The sequence below is a fragment of the Caretta caretta genome, chromosome 6 (assembly GCF_965140235.1).
Source record: "Caretta caretta isolate rCarCar2 chromosome 6, rCarCar1.hap1, whole genome shotgun sequence".
Taxonomy (NCBI): domain Eukaryota; kingdom Metazoa; phylum Chordata; order Testudines; family Cheloniidae; genus Caretta; species Caretta caretta.
Genome location: NC_134211.1, coordinates 25,143,759 through 25,160,748, shown reverse-complemented (window position 1 = coordinate 25,160,748; position 16,990 = coordinate 25,143,759). Strand labels below are relative to the sequence as shown.

The window sequence follows — 16,990 nt, the reverse complement described above, 5'->3', positions numbered from 1 at the left end:
GAAGAAGGACATTGGAGGGCAGAGGGCGGGCTGCACGAAGTGGTGGCTGATAGCCCCACAAGGGCACTGCCAGCAGCGGAGACCCCAGGGGGAAGCGAAGTTTACTACTCACACAGTGAAGTGATACACGAAGCACTTCCAGCCGGTGGGTCTCTCTAGGAAGTTATAGACCCTGCCTTGGATGTTGGTCCTGCTCAGCAGCGGTCTGCGGATGCTGTAGATGGAGACCCGAGGGTCCAAGTTGATGTGTGGCCGGGGGCAGTCCGTGTTCACCACCACCATCTCTCTCTTGTAGGGCGGCTCGCCCCGATCCGGATCCGCCGGCTGGCTGGAGCCCTGCTGCATCTGCTCCTGGTCGGGGGCCATAGGGGCGTAGTGGGCATTGGGGGTGCTTTCGGCCAGCTCCAGGGCGGAGGGCTTCTTGCTGGGAGTCATGCTCCCTTTCCGGGACCCAGGCAGCCGTCCCAAGCTCCAGCGTCTCTTCTCAGGCTTGGGGGAGGAGGTCATGGCCGGAGGGGCGTAAGGGGAAGGCGGAGGAGGAGTGTGCGCGACGAAGGAGGGAAAGGGGCAGCCGCTGCAGGGACGGGAGGCAGGGATGCAACCCCGGCGCTGCCCCGGGGAAGGAAGGCGGGAGAGGGACAGCCAGCCACCGCCGGGGCGTCTCTCACACACTCCCTCCGCCGCTCCCGCAGCGCTCCTAGCCCGGCCCACCCCGGGGGACGGCCCCCGCCGGGAAAGGTACGAGGTCTCCGCCTCCCTGCCCGGCTGCCACCCGAGCCCCGGGGACAGCGGGAGCTGCCTGGTCCCCGCCCGGGGCATTCCCCGGACAGTTGGCACGGGCGGCTCGTTCCTCTTGGCGCGCGTCCAAGCTCGCGCCAGGCTCGCTCGGTTGGAGGAGGGTGTAAAGCAGAAAGCCCGCCCTGGGCACTGCCCGCTCCACGGGGCCGGGGCAGGTCAGACACTGCCCCGCCGCGCGCAGCCTCGCCCGCCTGCCTGCCGGTCGGTGGCAGCGGAGATGGGGCTCGGGTGCTGCCTTGGGGTTGGAGCAGGTAATGGGGACCGGATTGTCTCTGTGGGACGGATGAGCCAGACGCCAGCCCTGGGAAGGGAAAGGAAAGAGCCGCTCTTTGGGTTGGATTGTTTTTTGTTTTGTTGTTGTTGTTTTTTTTTTAAAATGGATGATTGGTGGGGCTTACATTAAGGGGCAATTTCCAGAGGGGTTTCGCTTGTGTCCTTGTTTCAACCAAGCAGGGGAGAAAAGGCCCTAGCCAACCTCTGTTCAGGTGACTGTCCCTTCTGTGGAGATTGGGTCCAACGCTGGTGCAGAGAGCAGCCTCTTCTTTCTGGAGTAAAGGAGGATTGGGAAGAGAGGACAGCACCATGGCTCACTGGCCAGCCACCAGGGGAGAAAGCAGCTGCATCCTTTCAAGCCTGCAGTAACTTTTTCCAAGGTGCATGTAAGAGCAGGTGAGGGGCTTTACCTCAGAAGGGTCTTTCTAAGGAACAAGCCCTTTGCAGGGCCTTATTCATATGTTGTTGATGCTGGTGCAGGGCTGTGTCTACAGACACAATGTCCTCAACTAGATCTCTAGGTGTAAATAATAATTTGTGTCTTAGACTTTGGTGTTAAACTGTTCTTTTTATTATCTCACCGCCTCCCACACACACTGCATCTGTCCATTTCCTCCACTGGTTGCATCCTATCTGACATGCAGACTCTGAGTAGGACTTGTCAGAAATTCTCCCCCAGAAGGTTTGGGGGCAGAAATTCTCCTCCAACTCTTTGGCAGCTGCATCCTTTCAAGCCTGCAGTAACTTTTTCCAAGGTGCATGTAAGAGCAGGTGAGGGGCTTTACCTCAGAAGGGTCTTTCTAAGGAACAAGCCCTTTGCAGGGCCTTATTCATATGTTGTTGATGCTGGTGCAGGGCTGTGTCTACAGACACAATGTTCTCAACTAGATCTCTAGGTGTAAATAATAATTTGTGTCTTAGACTTTGGTGTTAAACTGTTCTTTTTATTATCTCACCGCCTCCCACACACACTGCATCTGTCCATTTCCTCCACTGGTTGCATCCTATCTGACATGCAGACTCTGAGTAGGACTTGTCAGAAATTCTCCCCCTGAAGGTTTGGGGGCAGAAATTCTCCCCCAACTCTTTGGCAGCCTAACCTGGCAGGCTGATGGAGAGCTGAGAGTGTGGAAGCTCTGGGAAAGCCAGCCCCCAAGTTCCCAGGCTGTCAGCTCTTCAGCACGCCAGGCTCCCAAGGTCCACAGCTCCAGGGCAGCCCACTAGGCAGACTGCCCATAAGCCAGAGATCCCAGGGGGTACAAGGTCAGAGACAGGGCCATTCGCTTTCCCACAGTAATTAAAAAAGTTTGATTTTCATTCCAAAGCAGAATCAAACCATATTTTGAAATATTGAAATCCTCTGTGAAATGGAATTACCTTTCTCCCCACAACTCTAATTGTGAGGTTACTGGTGCAGGGACTGTCTTCCTTGTTATTTCTCTGTAACGGTGCCTTTCACAATGGGGCCCTAGTTTTTCATTGTGGGTTCTAGGTGCTACCATGATATAAATAAACGATGAATCGGTGATTGAACTAGAGAGTAATAAGTTTTGCCCCTCAGCTCTCAGACTATAGTTGACTCTCTCATCACTACCTTTAAAATATGTTTGCTTTTGTGGAGGCTGCTGCTGTATGTGTTTGGCCAGTACTGTTAGGTTATATGAGGGCTTGGCCTAGTTTTTTTGTCTACTGTTTTAAGCAATGACTTACTTTACTATGACAAATTGTTTCACGCCACAGTCACAAGAGCCTATGCTGCGGCAATTAGCTAACCATTTCTATTCCCAGACCTAAAAGGGAGATTATCTTTGGTCTGGAGAGCTGTTTTTTTTCTTCTAGCCCAGAATAGAATAGAACTAGTTAACAAGCATAGCTATGCTGAGTTCATGGGCGATACTTGTGCTTAAACAAAAATGTTGTGGTAAGATAAGGGGCTATATAAAGTTAAACAAAAACAGCCTTACTAATTGCAGCTCCATTCAAACCAGAGAGAGCTATAGAGCGGGATTGGGCCAGATCCTCAGGTGGTGTAAATGAGCATGATTTTATGATCTGGCCCCTTGTCTTTTAAATGAAGAAAAGTAAAACATTGGTCTTTCAAACAATAAAGACTAAATACATCTGTTTGAAAAATAAGCTGGCAGTGATTGTTTTTCATGAGAAAAAACAAATATAATTAGCAAGTCACGTTAGCAAAACAGCATGCCAGAAGAGGTAAGGTCTGCCTTTCATCTAATCTACAGCCAGCCAGATTGTGCCTAATTGGCACTGACCCATGTTGGGTGTGGTATGAAATCACTATCTGTCAAGAGCTTTCTGTGCCAGATAGGGAGAATTCACATGCTGCACTGTGGTGTAGCATACCACCCTTTCTGTACCCAGCCAGCTCCGCTGACCAGTACATGGGTGTTGGAGATCATAGCCATGCCTCCTTACTGTCTCCTTTGTGATACCTTCACAGCTGCCAACTTTCACGCGGTAAATAAGCATCCCGACTTTCACAATAAGCCAAAAATCAAGCTAATCCCATTTCAAAACAAGGCCAAAACAAGCCAATCCCTAAGAACCCCAACACTCTGTGTGACTAGATCCTTCCAGCGTGCAGTCTGGGCCTGCAGTGGGCCTGCTGTGCACCCCTGACTCTCCCCCCCTTGCCCCTGCTTGCCCCTTACCCCTGCTATCTCCCCCTTGCCCCTGCTTGCCAGGAGCCAATTACAAAAAAAAAAAAAAAAAAGCAACAAGCTACAAGCCAAACAAGCAACAAGCCAAAAACTAGCCAACAAACAACTCACAAGCCAATTAAGCCAAAAACAAGCCCAATTTCTGCCCCCCCCCCTTTTTTTTTGGTGGGTTTGGCATGTCTGGGTACCTTGTGCCTCTGGGTTTGCTAGAAGAGAATAGACCTTGTGCTCCCTCAAGTGCACAGACTGTAATTGTGCCCGGTCCTTGTGCATAGGATGTAAGGAGAAAGAGAGTACCTCTCCAGACCCTGTGCACCTGTACAAAGGCCATGAAAAATCTGCGCCTTATTATAACCAATTGTATGATTTAATAACAAGGTTTTTGTTTCTAATCTAGTCAAAATGATCATTTGGTTTTTGGATTAGCCAATGGAAGTGCTGATAATGCAAAGAGGAAAGTTTTGGATTTCAGTAGAAATAAAATGATGCCTTCTCTCTGGCCACTAGTACCAACTTCCTGGGCTCTGAATTAGCAGGGATTTTAGTAATGTCTGATTGTGGTGTGCTTGGCAGCCAGCAAGACCATCCGTGTGACTCTTTGGGGCAGATTGCAAGGGTCCCCCACCTTTATTTATATGAGATGAGCAGTTACCCATATGAGAAGTGTACTCACAAACTAACTTTTTGTATATTGCCAATCTCTTTTGTTATGGGGTTTCACACGTAAGCCCAGTGTGAAAAATGAACAAATTCAATTATTATCCTCCATTGGTTGAGGCCTACCACACTGGGGTTCTGGTCCTTGACTAGGACTCCTGGGCCCTATGATGATAATATTAATAATGTTTTGATATGGAAAAGCTAATCTATTTGTTTTTTAAATAAAATAGGACATTTCTATAAAAGCAAGGCATATTTTTTTGGACAAGACAGTAACCGATCCCCGGAGATACAGAGAAGAAGATTGAAGAATCAAGAAAAATAAGGGACAACAAAGATGCCTGAAAGGTAAACTTTAAATTTGAGTAGGATGCTCTTGGAAACCTGAGTAATTGTTTTACGGATACTGTGACATGGTTTTATATTTTCTTAATTAAAACATGAGATGATGACAAAAGAGATGGTCGGAATTCTGAGACAGGTTTTAGACTTGAAGAGAGGAAACTTTTACATAACTCAAATAAATTATTTTCAGCATACAAAACAAGACAGAAGATGGACTCATCCAGTTAAAGAAGTAAAAGAAGAAAATTAAAGGTTAAAAAAATTGAGGAATATATTTGTACCTAAGTAAACAAATACAGCAAGGTGAACAAATAAGAAGATTAAAAGTGATCTAAATGATGGAGAGTATGACATAACTGAAAGCTAGTGGGATGATTCTCTCAAATGAAATGTCAAAATTGAGTTCTTAGCACCTGAATCCACAGATTGACAGAGCTAGAAGAGTACACAGAAGTCACCTACTACAGGACAGGCCCAACAAAGAAAATAACAGAACGCCACTAGCTGTCACCTTCAGCCCCCAACTAAAACCTCTCCAACGCATTATCAAGGATCTACAACCTATCCTGAAGGACGACCCATCACTCTCACAAATCTTGGGAGACAGGCCAGTCCTTGCCTACAGACAGCCCCCCAACCTGAAGCAAATACTCACCAGCAACCACACACCATACAACAGAACCACTAACCCAGGAACCTATCCTTGCATCAAAGCCCGTTGCCAACTGTGTCCACATTTCTATTCAGGGGACACCATCATAGGGCCTAATCACATCAGCCATGCTATCAGAGGCTCGTTCACCTGCACATCTACCAATGTGATATATGCCATCATGTGCCAGCAATGCCCCCCTGCCATGTACATTGGTCAAACTGGACAGTCTCTACGTAAAAGAATAAATGGACACAAATCAGATGTCAAGAATTATAACATTCATAAACCAGTCGGAGAACACTTCAATCTCTCTGGTCACTCGATTTCTGATCTAAAAGTGACTATTCTTCAACAAAAAAAACTTAAAAAACAGACTCCAACGAGAGACTGCTGAATTGGAATTAATTTACAAATTGGATACAGTTAACTTAGGCTTGAATAGAGACTGGGAGTGGTTGAGTCATTATACAAAGTAAAACTATTTCCCCTTGTTTATTCCCCCTTCCCCCCCCCCCCCCCCCTGCCCACTGTTCCTCAGACGTTCTTGTTAACTCCTGGAAATGTGCTGGAAATGGCCCACCTTGATTATCACTTCAAAAGGTTTTCTCTCCCCCCACCCTAATCTCCTGCTGGTAATAGCTCATCTTAAGTGATCACTCTCCTCATAATGTGTATGATAAACACCCATTTTTTCATGGTCTGTGTGTATTTAAATCTCCTCACTGTACTTTCCACTTTATGCATCCGATGAAGTGAGCTGTAGCTCACGAAAGCTTATGCTCAAATAAATTGGTTAGTCTCTAAGGTGCCACAAGTCCTCCTTTTCTTTTTGTGAATCCAGAGAATAATTACTTTAATTATAATGCAGAAGAGTCATTAAGTACCTGGTATTTTATGTACAGCATGCAACATTTTCAAATATAAACAATTATATAATATGTATGCACCAATTCCAGTTTCTCATCATACAAGTTATTCTTGTCTCTCTATTCATTTATATATAAACTTTTTGTATTTTGTTTCTATTTTACAAAAGAAAAAAATAATTTAAAACAGAAGAAAATAAAAACTCTGAGGAGCACTGTATAGATAAAAGAACTAGGAATAGAAAGAAGAGGGGGAAGAGTGTCAAAAATGCATACCAAGTCAGGCAGCAATGCTTTGATACCGAAGACAGTAGTGAAATGCTTTGGATAAGGAGGATACAGGGAATTAAAAATTAAGGAGGAACTGTAATACAGTCAACATGGTCACTGCTGCTCAGTAGTAATTACAATTTACAATCTATGAAGGACACAGTAAATATTTAATAATCAGAAAGGAAAGGTTAATAAGATATGATATTGTTAACTTATTATAACAAGGTACCATGTTATACATTTGCATCTGGAGGAAGATGGTACATTTGGAATTGGATTTTAAAAGGTGAGCAGCATTGGCCTAATTCTGCTCCCATTAAAGTCTATGGCAAAATTCCCAGCTCCATTGACGTTGATAGGAGCAGAGCGAGTCCATCATTCAGCACTCTTAAAAATCACACCCTGAGTCTATGGTAGATCGCGAATTTTTGTCCCGCCTTGGGGCTGCTTTTATATTCATCACCCATGTTTATAGCTGAATGTGAGATGTATTTTTAAGATCTTTCTGATCTTTTGAGTTTTATATATTATATAGCTTTATATATTATTTATATATTATATTATATAAAAATGCAGAGTCACATCTTTTATCATTACTGAACATTTATAAGGCAGAGTTGGTGCAGTGAGTTACAGAAGAGGAACACGCTTTCTTTGTGTAATTAGTTCCCTGTATCTAATGTAAGAGTCTTGCAGTTTGAAAGCATATGGGTGCTCTGTGTGTCCTGAAAACCAAAGCACTTACACTGGCAATTACAGACTTCCGTGTCAGACAGTTTTTCAACATAACTAAGTTTGACTTCGATATCTGCATTCTAACTGTTGCTGCTAAGGGTTTTTTCCGTTTTCTTCTCTCTCTCTCTCTCTCTTTTTTTTTTTTTGGTGCTACTTCCTGTTTAATGAAAACTTCTGTGCAGCTGTGGAGATGGGGGTGGGGAGAGAAGTTTTTGATGTAAACAAACTTTCCATGGAGAAACAGCAAAATACGTTTTAACAACAACAACTCCTCGCTTAAAATCAGTGATAGTGCTTACCTGAATTCCACTCACTGTAGAGTCCCTTGGTTAATCATTCTGTAAGAAGTCTGTTTAAAAAGCCAACCAAAGAAATAGATAACTGTGACTCAGTAAGGAACTGAGAAGTATTGTCCGTAGTGAACTATGGTTCAGTGAAATACAGAATGTTTCAGACACTTTCATACATTAACATATGCACAGTTTTTCAAACTCTCACAATATTCACCGTTTTTCTTAATGCCCCAACTCCTGGAGGCATGTAATTACATGAGAATCTCAGCTTTCAGGGAAAAAAATGTTTCTAGCCATCACAGTTGCAAAGTAAAGCTTGAGAACAAGACTCTAAAGGATCAAAAACCAGAAAGCAAATAAAAAGAATCCTAAATTTCTTTATTTACTGTTTTTAACTCTCATTAGTTTTAAGTCAGTATCGTGATTTTTGAGGAATTGACTTATTTTTAAATGCTTAGGGTGGGCAAAAGTATATACAGGCTACTGCTTGGAGTTTTCAGTGCACATGTGAATGAATTAGACATTGTTTTAAATTGTTAATAAGTCACAATCTGCCCTCATACCACACTACTAGAATCAAAAGCTGAGATTTTTAAAGCTACCTACAATATTGGGTCACCCAAATCCCATTAAAACTAATGAGGACTGAGTGTCCAGATACTCTAGGTGATTTAGAATTTGTCCCAGTCTTCACTGTATTTTAAACTGTGCAGCACCTGAGGATCTCAGCAGTGGGGTGCATCATAAATATAATTATTATAATACTGAATAATTAAAAGAAAATGTATCAGAATGAACTATTTTAACTAAGGCCTAGAAAGTTTTACCAGCATAGCTATGGCAGTTAGGAATGGGGGGGAGGGGTGGGTGGAAATCACACCCCTAACTAACAGCTCTGCTAGCAAAGCCCAAGTGTGGACGCAATTATACTGGCCCAAAAAAGAAAAACAAAAAACACCCTTTTGCTGACATAGATCATTCCGTTCAGGGAGCTAGTTTAACCTACAAATAAAAAGCGAGGAAAAAAGAAGCTTTTGCTGATATAAGCTGTGTTTCCCAAGGGGAGGGGCCTGTTGCTGGTATAGCTCTTCCAGCAAACTTTTTAAGAGCAGAGAAGGCCTAAATTTGATAATGAAGAGGAGTTGAGATATTAGGTTTCTTTTTCTTCTTCTTTTCTTTCTGTCATAGTTCAGCACAGAGACCCTGCTTTTACTTGGTATTCAGCAAACAGCTGGTGTAGCTCAGACTCATAGACTTTAATGTCAGAAGGGACCACCATGATCATCTCCTACTCACCATGATTCCCTCCTACACATTGCAGGCCTGCATCATCGCCACTCTGAAGATGACAAAGAAAGACTCAGTTTATACCAATTGAATTTACTCTGGTTTCAATCATAGATAACTGCTACCTGTGCATACTATGGCTTCCTTTGTCGAGCCATGAAATTTTTACCAGTGCAGCTACACTTGTTGCTGGCCTCTGATGGCTGAATCAGAGCTAAGCCCAAATATACACCAAGCCTTAAACATTTCTCCCCTTTAGATGCACCTATAATTGTTGTTATTGCACCTTCAATTTAAGAACAGTCCTCATTGGTATGTATTCTATTCCATTCAAGAACCCAATAACTTACTTTACTGTTCTTGGAATATTAGGATTTGGGCTCCCTGCTACTGTTTCAGAATTTTAGGCTATGGTCCTGCAGAAACTTATGCATATGCTTTACTTTAAGCATGAAAGTCATTCCACTGACTTCCCATTGAAGTCAATGGAATGACTTGCATGCGTACATGTGTGCTTAATTTTAAGTATTTGCTGGACTAGGCCTTATTTTGTTACACATGCTTGAGGAAGGAAAGGAAGGCTTGTTAAGGAAATTCCTGCTTCTTTCTGCCTTGTCTACCCACTGGGTATTTGCTCTGATTTCAGCCACTGCTGGCCAGCTATTGCTGTAGCTGTACCAATGCAAACTCCAAGTTTAGACAAGGAAACCAGTATTAGCTATCATTTATATCAGTGTAGTTTACCCCAGTATCAAGTGTTTGGCTCCATTGGTGCAAAATAGTGGCTTTGTCCATGTACACTAAAGTTTTGTTTTAGCATAGTTACACAGGTGGCTGGAATCTTATGACAAACCTCTGTTTTTACCTTTTAGTCAGTTTATTGTAACTAGGCTTTCCTGGTCTATGCTAAGTGATGGCAGCATCACACTACTAGTATCTTACTCATATTATTGTCAGGGAAAGAATGACTCACATTACAGCAGTCATTATAACATGGATGTTATGACTAGCAACCCCAGTTACAGACACAAGGTAGTTACTTGACCTGAAACATTCATGTGCACTCAATACATAACACCACAAGAGTGTGCTATCAGTTTCGTTTTAATAGCCCTCCTAGGCCTAATCTACACTGTTACTCTTCTACTAACTCTTCCCACCAGTTCAGCTCCACTGGTAGGAGTGCTAGTGGAGACAAGGCAACACCAGTCACCAGAATTTTAACCACTGCAACATCTAGCACAGCTCTCAGTAGAATCAGTGATAGCAACACTGGGAAATAGTAGGGTGAAATGGCCGGTGTAGACTACAGTTCTAGAGCATATTATCACTGCTGGCCTTCAACCCTGGAAATACAACAATAGAATGCGGATAGGCAAACAACATATATCTGCCTGTTCTGAAACATCACCTTCTTGTGGCTGCTTAAGGGTTTAACAACTGTATTAGAGAGAATAGTTCCTGACATGACTGAGCAAAGTGTGAGCGGGCCAAGCATGCATGTGTCAGTACTTGAAGTTCACATCAACTGCTCACCAGGCTCATAAATAGACATTGTCTGAAAAGAATAGAACAGCTTTTAAATGTTTGTTAGTATGATCTTTTGTTAATTTATTTAAAGAAAAATGACACAGAAAATAGCTTACAATTTAGAGGGTTGAAATTGGTTTGAGCAAATATTTTTGCTAAGAGTTAATTTGTCTGCAGCTATAGCAGTGAGGTTGGGACTATGATTGGTAGAGATAAGTAGGTCAGTTACAGGAAACAAAGAGAAACATATTATTTAGCACGTACCAGAGATGGCCGATAAACCTGACTCTGGAGGCTGTTTGGATAAGCAACCAGAGGATTGACCTACGACGATTGTCAATTTTTAAGAGCTTCATGCCCACACCCCCTAACATATCCTGCCTAAACACATGAAGTACACATCCTCCTTTATACACATTTCATCCTTGAGACCAGCTCTTACTCTTTATGATTCTTCACTGGGTTACACGTATTGGGGGATGCGCGCAATTCTTTTTTTTTTTTTTTTTTCCTTTTCAGGAATTCTAGGGCTTACAAAGTGCCCAGGTTTTAGGCCATAAAGCACAGACCAAACAAAGCATTTAAGCTTATGAGTATTCCCACTGGCTTCATGTGCTTCCAGTTAAGTATATGCCAAAAAGCTTTGTTAGATTGGGGCCTACATTTTTATGATGAAAAGCGTTTTAATATTTGCTATTTGTTCTGTCTGCTTAGTCCCCTCATTCACATATGAATTAATGCTTCAGTTCCCTGACTGAATGACTGAAACGGTTATCAACAGGAGAATATACCAAACAAGTCACTTCCAGTTCAAACTTTCGATCAAGTGAGTCTTGCAAACATCTCTACAAATACACTACGAGTTTATGTCGGATTTAGCAGTGCTAAATCAAATTAACCCTGCACTTGTCCACACAACGAAGCCATTTTTTTTGGCATAAAGGGCTCTTAAAACTGATTTCTGTACTCCTCCCCAACGAGGGGATTAGCGCTGAAATCGACATCGCCGTTTTGAATTAGGGTTAGTGTGGATGCAATTCGAAGGTATTGGCCTCCGGGAGCTATCCCACAGTGCACCATTGTGACCGCTCTGGACAGCACTCTGAACTCGGATGCACTGGCCCGGAGTACAGGAAAAGCCCCGGGAACTTTTGAATCTCATTTCCTGTTTGGCCAGGCGAGCTCATCAGCACAGGTGACCATGCAGTCCCAGAATCAAAAAAGAGCTCCAGCATGGACCGAACGGGAGGTACTGGATCTGATCACTGTACAGGGAGAGGAATCCGTGCTATCAGAACTACGTTCCAAAAGACAAAATGCCAAAACATTTCAAAAAATCTCAGAGGCCATGAGGGACAGAGGCTACAGCAGGGACACAACACAGTGCCGCGTGAAACTTAAGGAGCTCAGACAAGCGTACCAGAAAACCAAAGAATCAAATGGATGCTCCGGGACAGAGCTCCAGACATGCTGCTTCTATGCTGAGCTGCATGCAATTCTAGGGGGGGCTGCCACCACTACCCCACCCCTGTCCGTGGACTCCGATGATGGGGTACTCTCCACTATGCCTGAGGTTTTTGCAGACAGGGAAGATGGGGAGGAGGAGGACGAGCTTGAGGAGAGCACACAGCACACTGTTCTCCCCAACGGCCAGGATCTTTTTATCACCCTGACTGAAATACCCTCCCAACACAATGAAGCCAGAGAAGGGACCTCTGGTGAGTGTACCTTTTAAAATATAATACAGGTTATAAAAGCAAGCGTTTTTTAATGATTAAGTAGCCCTGAGGACTTGGGATGCATTCATGGCCATTACAGCTATTGGAAAAGTCTGTTAACGTGTCTGTGGATGGAGTGGAAATCCGCCAGGGACATCTCTATGAAGCCTTTGCAGAAGGTTTCTGGGGAGAGCAGCCTTATTCTGTCCTCCGTGGAAGGACACTTTACCACGCCATGCTAGTAGCAAGTAATCTGGTATCATTGCATGACAAAGCCTGGCAGCGTATGGTTCCGGTGTTTGCTGCCATTCAAGCAACAGCCGTTCTTTATCTCTCTGTGTTATCCTCAGGAGAGTGATATCGTTCATGGTAACCTGGTTGAAATAGGGGAATTTAATTAAGGGGACATTCAGAGGCGGCCATTCCTACTGGGCTGTTTGCCTGCGGCTGAAAAGAAATCCTCCCCGCAGTTAGCCACGCGGTGATGGTGGGGGCATTGGCGCTGAGCTGTTCGCGTTTGGCTAGCAGGGATCTTCCCTAATACCAGCCACACGGTGTGGGGAGGGGTAAAGCGATCATCCCAGAGAATTGGATGGGGCGGGGGGTTAGTTTGGTTTCTGCTGCTGCACGTTAACAGGAAAACCGCAGCACTAAATGGCCAACTCACCGTGCTTTGCTTGGTATGGGAGAGGAGGGCGCTGCTGTTATGAAGGTTGCAGAAGCCGAAAGACTATGGCTTACCATGGCCACCTGCAAGCCGAATTCTGTTGCCCAGCACTACGTGTGTGATCTCTAATACCAAAGCCGCAGGCACTCAATATAAGATGCAAAATGCGACCTTGTACCAAAATCACATGTGCTATATAATGTGAATAGTGTTGTTCACCGTGAAAGATTGTTCTGTAAAATGTATCTTTTAAAATACTATACTCCCTTTTTTTCCTCCAGCAGCTGCAAATGTTTCAAGCCTCCCTCCTCCGTCCCAAAGGCCATCTCAGATAAGGCAGCGAAAAAAAGGCACGCGCGATGAAATGTTCTCTGAGTTCATGCAGTCGTCCGGCACTGACAGAGCTGAGCAAAATGTGTGGAGGGACACAATAGCAGAGTACAGGAAAGTGGCCGATGAACGTGAGGAGAGGTGGTGGCAGGAAGATCAGAGGAGGCATGAGGCAACGCTGGGGCTACTGCAGGATCAAACAGACATGCTCCAGCGTCTGGTGGAGGTTCATGAATGGCAGCAGGATCACAGACTGCCGCTGCAGACCCTGCTTAACCGCCCTCCCTCCTCTCCAAGTTCCATAGCATCCTCACCCAGACGCCCAAGAACATGGGGGTAGGGGAGGAGGCTCCAGGCACCCAACCACTCCACCTCAGTGGACAGCCCAAGCAACAGAAGGCTGTCATTCAAGAAGTTTTAAAGTGGCCTTTTCCTTCCCTCCTATCACACCCGACCCGGGCTATCTTGTGAGTTATCTCCCTATTTTTATAATAAATTAATAAAGAATACATGTTTTTTAAACGATAGTGACTTTATTTCCTTTGCAAGCAAGCTGTGATCGAAGGGGGGAGGGCGGCTGGCTTACAGGGAATTCAGAGTCAACCAAGGGGGCGGGTTTTCATCAAGGAGAAACAAACAGGAGTGTCACACCGTAGCCTGGCCAGTCATGAAACAGGTTTTCAAAGCTTCTCTGATGCGCAGCGCTTCCTGCTGTGCTCTTCTAACCGCCCTGGTGTCTGGCTGCGCGTATTCAGTGGCCAGGCTATTTGAATCAACCTCCCACCCCTCCATAAACGTCTCCCCCTTACTCTCACAGAGATTGTGAAGCATACAGCAAGCAGCAATAACAATGGGAATATTGGTTTCGCTGAAGTCTGAGCGAGTCAGTAAATTGTGCCAGCGACCCTTTAAACGTCCAAATGCGCACGCTACCACCATTCTGCGTTTGCTCAGCCTATAGTTGAACAGCTCCTGACTACTGTCCAGGCTGGCTGTGTACGGCTTCATGAGCCATGGCATTAAGGGGTAGGCTGGGTCCCCAAGGATAACTATAGGCATTTCAACATCCCCAACAGTTATTTTCTGGTCTGAGAAGTAAATCCCTTCCTGCAGCCATTTAAACAGACCAGAGTTCCTGAAGACGCGAGCGTCATGAACCTTTCCCGGCCATCCCACGTTGATGTTGGTGAAACGTCTCTTGTGATCCACCAGTGCTTGCAGCACCATTGAAAAGTACCCCTTGTGGTTTATGTACTGGCTGCCCTGGTGGTCCGGTCCCAAGATAGGGATATGCGTTCCGTCTATAGCCCCACCACAGTTAGGGAATCCCCCCTACACATTTTCCAGAGTCACTACCTTTGATAGCAGCAGCTCAATGATTGCATTGGCTACTTGGATCACAGCAATCCCCACAGTAGATTTGCCCACTCCAAATTGATTCTCCACAGACCGGTAGCTGTCTGGCGTTGCAAGCTTCCACAGAGCTATTGCCACTCACTTGTGAATTGTGAGGGCTGATTTCATCTTGGTATTCTTGGGCTTCAGGACAGGGAAAGCAAGTCACCAAGTTCCATAAAAGTGCCCTTTCGCATGCAAAAGTTTCGGAGCCACGGGAATCATCCCAAACCTGCAACACTATGCGGTCCCACCAGTCGGTGCTTGTTTCCCGGGCCCAGAATCGGCGTTCCACGGCATGAGCCTGCCCCAGTAACACCATGATCTCCAAATTGCTGGGGATCGCAGTTTTAGAGAAATCTGTGTTCATGTCCTCATCACTGCACTGCCATCACCTCCTCGCCCGGTTTTTCAGGTGCTGGTTCTGCATAAACTGCACAATAATGTGCGAGGTGTTTACAATGGTCATAACTGCTGCGGTGAGCTGAACGGGCTCCATGCTTGCTGTGCTATGGCGTCTGCTCGAGCAATCCAGGGAAAAGGGCGCAAAACAATTGTCTGCCATTGCTCTGAAGGAGGGAGGGGCGGCTGACAACATGGCTTAAGGGTTGGCTTGCAGGGAATTAAAATCAACAAAGGGGGTGGCTTTGCATCAAGGAGAAACAGAATGGCCCTCTCAAGGATAGAACTCAAAACCCTAGGTTTAGCAGGCATTGATTTCACGGAGGGAGGGAGGAAGGGAGAAGAAAATGAATACAAAACAAATCTGGTCTATTTCTTGTTTTGATCCACTTCATCTATCTTTATACATCTTGCTGGCAGCAGACGGTGTATTACGACTGCTGGCCATTATCGTCTCCTGGCTGCTCATTAGAAGACGGTGCAGTAGGACTGCCGGCAGGACTGAATTGCCATGAGACGAAACTTAAAAGGGAAATGACCTGGCGGAGTCATTCCCATGTTTGCCCAGGTGCCCCTGACCGACCTACTGAGGTCGGCTAAAAGAGCACCCTGCAGTACGGCGACAATGGCTACCAGTCATACTACACTGTCTGCTGCCAAAAGGCAATGAGCTGCTGCTGTGCAGCAATGCAGTACCACGTCTGCCAGCACCCAGGAGACATATGGTGATGGTGAGCTGAGCGGGCTCCATGCTTGCCGTGGTATGGCATCTGCACAGGTTACTCAGGAAAAAAGGCACGAAATGATTGTCTGCCGTTGCTTTCACAGAGGGAGGGAGAGAAGGGGGGGACTGATGATATGTACCCAGAACCACCCGCAACAATGTTTTTGCCCCATCAGGCATTGGGATTTCTACCCAGAATTCAAATGGGCGGCGGAGACTGTGGGAATTGTGGGATAGCTACCCACAGTGCAACGCTCCGGAAGTCGACGGTTGCCTCGGTACTGTGGATGCATTCCGCCGACTAAATGCACTTAGACCATTTGTGTGGGGACACACACACAATCGACTGTATAAAAACGCTTTCTGCAAAACCGGATTCTATAAATTCAACCTAATTTTGTAGTGGCCTTGCTTTCTAGGTCTGTTCTTGGAAATGAACATTCACTTGTACAAATGTGAATGGAAAATCCACACAGAAGGCTGTGAATACCATCCAGGCAACATTCTGAGTTATATTCAACAAAGGTTCGCAAATGGTTTCTACATTGTTTGCCCAGTACTAGTTCCTGTTGTTATCAGTGTGACTGAGAGCTTCTATTTAATTTTAAAAAGCCCTAAATATTTGCCTATTTAAGAGGAGGAGCTTGTTTTATCCAAGAGCACTGCTCAGAGGGTACATTTCTATATGAATTAGGGAGCTGGAAATGCCTGTAGCAGAAGAGCACCTCCTGTGTTGCATCAGGTTTTGTTAATTTTTTTTTCTTTGGGATTAAAGCAAGAGCTGGTGGGACAAAAGGTGAATAGTTAAGTAAAATATTATAAAACCCTGTCTAAGCTCTAAGGGAGACACTCAGCCTTTACTAGGCAAGAGGAAACCAATCTCTGAGCTAGGCGCTCTATTTGTGTCTCAAGCCTGTTTTGGCAAATGCCAGCCTGTTTTCCCCACTGCCCTTTGGTTTGGTTTGTTTATTTAACTATCCAGCAATTTTCACAATGGCTCCTCTGAAAATATTTCCAGAAGAGGAACCAGAAACCTCGACAGCACCTGCAACACAGCTATGTTCTTCATTAATGCACTTCGGCCAGATTCTAGTCTCATCTGCTAGGACTTAGCCAGTATCTTGATGTTGTGTACAGTGCCATGTGTGACACTATATGCATGTATGCGTGAATGCAGAGGCATCTGAAATTAGCATCTGACTTCATTCTTTATCATTACAAAATCTAATTGCATAACACATTTGTCAAAACTCTCTTCTTTATATAGGTCACATTCTCTCTCTCTCCCCTCCACACTGTAATCAGCATGTCTGACTGAGCTCCAAAGAAATTAGCTGCTCTTTCCAAACATCGGAATT

The 16,990-nt window shown here is 44.9% G+C and overlaps 1 protein-coding gene and 1 long non-coding RNA gene across 10 annotated transcripts in view; one reads left to right on the top strand and one right to left on the bottom strand.

Moving 5' to 3' along the window:
• The window catches only part of KCNQ1 (potassium voltage-gated channel subfamily Q member 1), a 533,253-nt gene extending 532,434 nt beyond the window's left edge, over positions 1 to 819 (bottom strand). For all 3 annotated transcript variants that reach the window (XM_048852582.2, XM_075129328.1, XM_048852583.2), the window contains exon 1: positions 113 to 819. In XM_048852582.2, the coding sequence (XP_048708539.2) occupies positions 113 to 819 (707 nt within the window). The remainder of the gene's footprint in view (positions 1 to 112) is intronic.
• LOC125637710 (uncharacterized) lies at positions 67 to 13,633 on the top strand. 7 transcript variants are annotated; one of them, XR_012668876.1, is made up of 4 exons: positions 67 to 145; positions 1,252 to 1,467; positions 4,643 to 4,760; positions 13,063 to 13,633. It is a non-coding gene; the product is annotated as an uncharacterized LOC125637710 (long non-coding RNA). The 7 variants fall into 7 exon arrangements; XR_007357052.2 differs by lacking the exon at positions 67 to 145 and adding an exon at positions 606 to 738; XR_012668875.1 differs by lacking the exon at positions 67 to 145 and adding an exon at positions 645 to 738 and having other exon boundaries at positions 1,249 to 1,467.
• Positions 13,634 to 16,990: the final 3,357 nt, after the last annotated feature.